General features: G+C 37.1%; 1 protein-coding gene across 1 annotated transcript; it reads left to right on the top strand.

Annotated features, from left to right (window-relative positions):
* The first annotated feature begins 1,652 nt into the window (after positions 1–1,652).
* Positions 1,653–7,029, top strand: LOC133649849 (cornifelin homolog B-like). The gene is made up of 3 exons (XM_062046526.1): positions 1,653–1,758; positions 1,839–1,999; positions 6,859–7,029. The coding sequence occupies exons 1-3, from the start codon at positions 1,653–1,655 to the stop codon at positions 6,988–6,990; spliced, it is 399 nt and encodes a 132-aa protein (XP_061902510.1). The 3' UTR covers positions 6,991–7,029.
* Positions 7,030–7,290: the final 261 nt, after the last annotated feature.

Genomic DNA, 7,290 nt, shown 5'->3' with positions numbered 1-7,290 from the left:
GCATTCCTCAACTTTCTCATTCTTTTTTGCCACTTGTGCCAGCTTTTTTGAAACATGTTGCAGGCATCAAATCTCAAATGAGCTAATATTTGCAAAAAATAACAAAGTTTACCAGTTCGAACGTTAAGTATCTTGTCTTTGCAGTCTATTCAATTGAATATAGGTCGAAAAGGATTTGCAAATCATTGTATTCTGTTTTTATTTACCATTTACACAACGTGCCAACTTCACTGGTTTGGGTTTTGTATTATGAGATCTGAAATTCTGGACCATTCCTAAGAGTAAGATTAAAATCTTTGCATCTGAAAGAATAACAGAACTAGCGAGCAAGCAATCTTTCTGTGTAACTACCTAGCTAACTACTGTAGCTAACCCAGGGGTCGGCAACCTTTACCACTCAAAGAGCCATTTTGGAAAGTTTCACAAATTAAATAAATGAATGGGAGCCACAGAATTTTTTTGAAAATTTTAAATTAATAACACTGCATACAAAGCTTAATTGCCTTGTGCTATGTTAACCAGGGGTCTCAGACACACCAGGGGTCTCTGACACACGCACCGGCACGCATCTCAATGGGGAAATTTGATGTTAGTGCGGCCCGCGACATTTAAAGTGAGATGGCGCTTTATAGCGTCATACTTGCCAAACACCTCTAATTTCCGGGAGGCTCCCGAATATCAGAGCGTGACGGCACTGCTTTTGGCGCCCTCTACAGGCTGGCTAAACAGTGTACCTGCTCGGCCACATGTAGAATGCAGCTCCAGCTTGGTCACGAAAGTGACAGCAAGGCGTACTAGTTCAACAGCCACACATCTTACACTGACGGTAGTCGTACAAAAACAACTTTAACATTGTTACGTTACAAATATGCGCCACACTTTGAACCCACACCAAAAAAGAATGACAAACACATTTCTGGAGAACATCTGCACTGTAACACAACATAAACACAACACAACCAATACCCAGAATCCCATGCAGCACTAACTCTTCCGCTCAACCAACGCACGGAGAGGGGGGCGGGGGTGGGGGGGTTTGGTGGTAGTGGGGGTGTATAATCTAGACCGGAAGAGTTAGTGCTGCATGGGATTCTGGGTGTTGGTTGTGTTGTGTTTATGTTGTGTTACAGTGGGATGTTCTTCAGAAATGTGTTTTTCATTCTTTTTTGGTGTGGGTTCACAGTGTGGCGCATATTTGTAACGTAACAGTGTTAAAGTTGTTTGATACGGCTACCGTCAGTGTAAGATGTGTGGCTGATGAGTAAGTATGCTTTGCTGTCTCCTGTGTGTGCAAGTGATAACAACATACAACATGTGGCTGGGCTAGCATGCTGTTTGTAAATGCTATAGAGGACATTTACTGCAGTGCAATTAGGGCACGCCCTTAATTTAGTAATTAGAGTGAAAATAGGATTATATTTGCCCTGGGAGTTATCTAGGAGAGGTACTTAGATCCATAAGTCTCCTGAGAAAACCAGGAGGGTCGCCAAGTATGCAGCTGAGCCGCATCAGAGTTGTCAAAGAGCCGCATGCGGCTCCGGAGCCGCGGGTTGCCGACCCCTGAGCTAACCGAAACTTGCAAGCTGTTATTCTTAATCCAAAAGTTTGACATTTTGTTAGATTTTTCATCGATTAATTTTTCAGGAATCAAAATGACGTCCAAAATGGTGGTCACGCAACCTGGGCCCATTATGGTCCACCAGGAATCTAGCGAGTGGGGGAGTGGAATATGTGACTGTTGTCACGACATTCCAATGTGTGAGTGTCTTCTTTTTGTTTCAATCTAGGGGTCATTGGTTTTTATTTTTAACAATTTGCGTTTGTTTTTGTGTATAAAGGTTGTTTCGCCTTCTGGTGCTTCCCCTGCTTTACCTGCATAAAGGCAAGGGACTATGGTGAGTGCCTCTGTCTCCCCCTGGTGGACTTCTTCCTGAGAGGATGTGTCCCGGCCATCACCATATCCATGAGGGCGTCCATGAGACAACGCTACGGAATCAGAGTAAGTACATAAAGAGCCGTAACATTACCTTACAGGGGGCCGAATGTAAAAGTTCAGTCACACTTTTCTAGCAGATATATTTCTCACTTTTATCAGATTTAGCAAATTTTCTCACATTTAAGTTTAAATTAAATATTGACTTTAAATATTACACCTAAATGTTGAATCTGAACCTAAATCTCACATTTAAATGTATACCGTATTTTCCGGACTATAAGTCGCAGTTTTTTTCATAGTTTGGCCGGGGGTGCGACTTATACTCAGGAGCGACTTATGTGTGAAATTATTAACACATTACCGTAAAATATCAAATAATATTATTTAGCTCATTCCCGTAAGAGACTAGACGTATAAGATTTCATGGGATTTAGCGATTAGGAGTGACAGATTGTTTGGTAAACGTATAGCATGTTCTATATGTTATAGTTATTTGAATGACTCTTACCATAATATGTTACGTTAACATACCAGGCACGTTCTCAGTTGGTTATTTATGCCTCATATAACGTACACTTATTCAGCCTGTTGTTCACTATTCTTTATTCATTTTAAATTGCCTTTCAAATGTCTATTCTTGGTGTTGGGTTTTATCAAATACATTTCCCCAAAAAATGCGACTTATACTCCAGTGCGACTTATGTATGTTTTTTTCCTTCTTTATTATGCATTTTCGGCCGGTGCGACTTATACTCCGGTGCGACTTATAGTCCGAAAAATACGGTATGTTGAATCAAAATCTAAATCTTAAATATAATATTTTTACTTAATTAAATATTGAGTATATGTAGTATATGTAGAGTATATTTATATTACTTATATATTTTATATATAATATATTATATTATTTATTATTATTCTTGTCTATAGTGAGCGAACTGTAGTGCTGAATTTTCCCCCAGGGATCAATAAAGTACTTTCTATTCTATTCTATCTAAATCGAAACGTTAAATTTAAACCTGAATACTAAACTTCAACCTAAATCTTAAATATAAATATATATGTTGAATCTAAACCTAAATGTTACATTTAAACCTAAATCTTAAATATCAATCTGAAATCTAAATGTGAGCGATAAATGTTAAATCTAAACCTAAATCTTAATCCATCCATCCATTTTCTACCGCTTATCCCCTTTGGGGTCACGGGGGGGGGGGGGCGCCGGAGCCTATCTCAGCTACAATCGGGCGGAAGGCGGGGTACACCATGGACAAGTCGCCACCTCATCACAGGGCCAACACAGATGGACAGACAACATTCACACTCACATTTACACACTAGGGCCAATTTAGTGTTGCCAATCAACCTATCCCCAGGTGCATGTCTTTGGAGGTGGGAGGAAGCCGGAGTACCCGGAGGGAACCCACGCAGTCACGGGGAGAACATGCAAACTCCACACAGAAAGATCTCGAGCGCAGGATCGAACCCAGGATCTTCGTATTGTGAGGCAGACGCACTAACCCCTCTTCCACCGTGCTGCCCTCTTAATCTAAATGTGAGAGCTAAATCTAGCCAAGTGTAAAGATGAATATTTATAGGATGTAAAAAAATATTCCACCAATTCGACTCCTCTCTCGGCCGCAAAGCCACGCCCACATCTCTGCCTCTCATTGCAGACACGTCTACACCTTTTTTTTACTGTGGAAGAAAGAAACATGACAGATGCTTTATGTTGAAGAGGTTAATTTAGCCTACTAATGTGTATTTATAAATGGTTGATTTATATAGGCTAGTAAGGTTAAGTTTTGTACCTGTCGGATACAAAACTTCACCTTACTAGCCTATATAAATCAATCATTTATAAATAAATGACAGATGCTTAATGACAAATAATGCCAATAAAGTTGCACACTTAAAAAAAAAAAGACTGCCTTGCACACTCACACGTTTGGTGATAATATAAAAAATAAAAAATGCAACTTTATTGACATTAGTTGTCATTAAGCATCGTCGGTCATGTTTCTTCCGCAGTAAGAAAGGTGGAGGGCTGTCTGCAATGATAAATATACATATTCATCTTTATACTTGGCGAAAGATTCAGCGCTCACATTTAGATCCAAATTCAAGATTTAGATTCAGATTTAAGATTTAGGTTTGGATTTAGATTTAGGTTTAGATTTCAAATTTAGCAGTCACATTTAGATTTAGATTTTAAATTTAGGTTTACATTTAAACATTTAGGTTTGGATTTAACATTTAGCGCTCACATTTAAATTTAAGATTTAACATTTAGGTTTAGACTTAACATTTAGGTTTAGATTTAACATTTAGTTTTTACATTTAGTTTTGTGTTAAGGTTTAGATTTAACATTTACATTTACAATTAGGTTTGGATTTAAAATTTAACGCTCACATTTAGATTTAAGATTTAGGTTTACATTTAATATTTAGCGCTCACATTTATCATTTAGCGTGTACATTTAGATTAAGATTTAACATTTATATATAATATTTAGAGTTAACATTAAATTTAAACTTAAATGTGATGAAAATTAGTTACATCTGAGAAATATAACTGGTAGAAAAATGTGACCGAACTTTTACATTATATATATAAATCGATAAAAAATGCATGTATATATATATATATATATATATATATATATATATATATATATATATATATATATATATATATATATATATATATATATATATATATATATATATATATATACATATATGTGTGTATCTATATATATATGTATATATATATAGATACACACATTTTTTAATCAATTTTAAAAAATTATGAATCGTTTTAGAACTGTGATGAATAAGAATCGCGATTCGGATGTGAACAGATTTTTTTGTGCACCCCTCGAAAACAGAAAAAATATAAAAACAGAAAAAAAAGGTATCTGGTTGGCTAGTTTACAAGTTTTATCTCAGAATCTGCTTCCTTAGAAATGATCCTGATTAAATCATGATCGTGATCAAAAAGCCATAACTTTAAGAGAAAATAAATAATAACAACACATTGCTAAAATTTTACAAGAAAAAAAGTCCATCCATCCATTTTCTACCGCTTGTCCCTTTTTGGGGTCGCGGGGGGTGCTGGAGCCTAGCTCAGCTGCATTCGGGCGGAAGGCGGGGTACACCCTGGACAAGTCGCCACCTGATCGCAGGGCCAACACAGATAGACAGACAACATTCACACTCACATTCATAGTCATTATTGCAAAAATAGTCATAGGAGAACAAAGTCTCACTACTACAGTGGAACCTCAATTTACAAACCCCTCTATTTGCGACCTTTTGGGTTTACGAACCTTTAGTGAATTATATTTATATAGCACTTTTCTAGAGACTCAAAGCGCTTTACATAGTGAAACCCATTATCTACATCTTTAAGCTACATATCAACCAATTTGGTTGCCACAGCGAGCAGGTGGGTCAAGTGTCTTGCCCAAGGACACAACGGAAGGGATTAGGATGGCGGAAGCGGGGATCGAACCTGGAACCCTCAAGTTGCTGCCATTGCTGCTCTACCAACCGAGCCATGCTGCCCCAACTGAAAAAAATTTGAAGCAATTATCTCGTAAAATTGTTTATTAACATATGATGTCTTATCATTAAAATGATTAATTTTAGGAGACAAAAGTTGTACCACTACAAGACTAAAGTGTAATAAAGTATGATGAAAATAGTTGTTATAATGCAAAATCCTATTAATTACCGTAATTTCCGGACTATAAGCCGCTACTTTTCCCCCTCGTTCTGGTCCCTGCGGCTTATACAACGGTGCGGCTTATATACGGCCTGTTCTTCTCCGACACCGACGAAGAGGATTTGGGTGGTTTTAGTACGCAGGAGGAAGACGATGACACAATGATTAAAGACTGACTTTTCATATACCGGTAGGCTGGTTATTTTGATAACGTATATGCGAGCACTTTGTATTACTTTGCACCGTTGTATTATTTGTACTCTGCACGAATGCAGTTCGCCATGTCAAAGATGTGAAAGTTTGATTGAATGATTGAAAGATTTATAGTTAATAAATGGGACGCTTTGCGTTCCCAGTCATCTCTGTCCCGACAATCCCCTCCGTGGTAGCAGGAACCCCTATATACTACGGTAATTACACATCAAAACCCTGCGGCTTATAGTTGGGTGCGGCTTATATATGGAGCAATCTGTATTTTCCCCTAAATTTAGCTGGTGCGGCTTATAGTCCGGAAATTACGGTAGTCTAAAGTCAGACATTTATGCAAAAAATACATAATTCTACAAGACATAAGAGGACATTTTACAAAATAAGTTGTAATTTTATATTCCATTATTAATTTAAATCGTAATTTTGAGGATAAAGCCCTAATTTTACAAGAAAAACCTCCAAGATCTAAGTAAAAATGTAACCACAAAAAAGTATGATTATACAGCAATATTAATAACAAGTAATATTCACGAGAATAAAGTTGTGCATTGATGCAAAAAACTTTTACTACTACAGACTAAAGTGTTTCAAAAACACAGATAACATTTTACGCTAAAATTTGCATATCACGAAACAAAAATCACTGGAATCAAGTCCAAATGTTACGAGTAAAAACTCATATTGCATGAATGAGGTTGCAAATTTATAGAAAAAAAAGAAAAAAAAAGTGTCCTCTGTGTAAAAAGTAGAGATGAAACATTCGGGATTGGCCATTCTATAGGATTTACAGCCAGCTTGTAATGCGACCTAGCTATATGGCTAGCTAGCGAGTTGAAATTATGATTTGTTTTATTGTTACAAGTTCCGTCGTTCTTCTGCGTGTCTTTCCAGTACATCATGCTAACAACGTGCCAAGTTATTCGAGAGTATCCGTTAACCGCAAGTCGCGTCATTCGTTAACTTGATTTTCTTCTGTTCGCAGGGCACCATGTTTGACGACTGCGTGTGCGCCACCTTCTGTCAGCCGTGCGTCTGGTGCCAGATGGCCCGAGAGATGAATGAACGGGAAATCCCGATTGTTCTGGTTAACACGTTTAGGAAAACGTACACATGAGACATCTTTTGCATCATTATCTTGACGTAGATCGGTAGCATATGTACAGGGTTGTCTAACTAACAGTCGGAAAATACAATATAATATAATAATAGAATAAAACATACTATGTTCATTGAGCTGCTTTTTATTAGATGTTTGACAAGATATTTTTTTTACAATTTGGATCCTTGCTATATTTTCTGAAGTGAGCTAACCCAGCAGGCACAAGACATTAATACAACGTTGATTATACATACATGTCCTTTGAAACAACGTTGCAAAATAGTTGTATTTGTAATTTGAGACAACGTTGATGTC

The sequence above is a fragment of the Entelurus aequoreus genome, linkage group LG05 (assembly GCF_033978785.1).
Source record: "Entelurus aequoreus isolate RoL-2023_Sb linkage group LG05, RoL_Eaeq_v1.1, whole genome shotgun sequence".
Lineage (NCBI taxonomy): Eukaryota > Metazoa > Chordata > Actinopteri > Syngnathiformes > Syngnathidae > Entelurus > Entelurus aequoreus.
The sequence above is the reverse complement of the archived record's forward strand: the minus strand, read 5'-3'. Positions and strand labels throughout refer to the sequence as shown.

What these genes read in the sequence shown, in the direction of transcription:
- LOC133649849 (XM_062046526.1), top strand. Translation starts at nt 1,653, where the DNA reads ATGACGTCCAAAATGGTGGTCACGCAACCTGGGCCCATTATGGTCCAC. An exon ending in TTGTCACGACATTCCAATGT is followed by an intron (nt 1,759 to 1,838) that starts GTGAGTGTCTTC and finishes TTGTGTATAAAG; the next exon opens with GTTGTTTCGCCTTCTGGTGC. An exon ending in GACAACGCTACGGAATCAGA is followed by an intron (nt 2,000 to 6,858) that starts GTAAGTACATAA and finishes TTCTGTTCGCAG; the next exon opens with GGCACCATGTTTGACGACTG.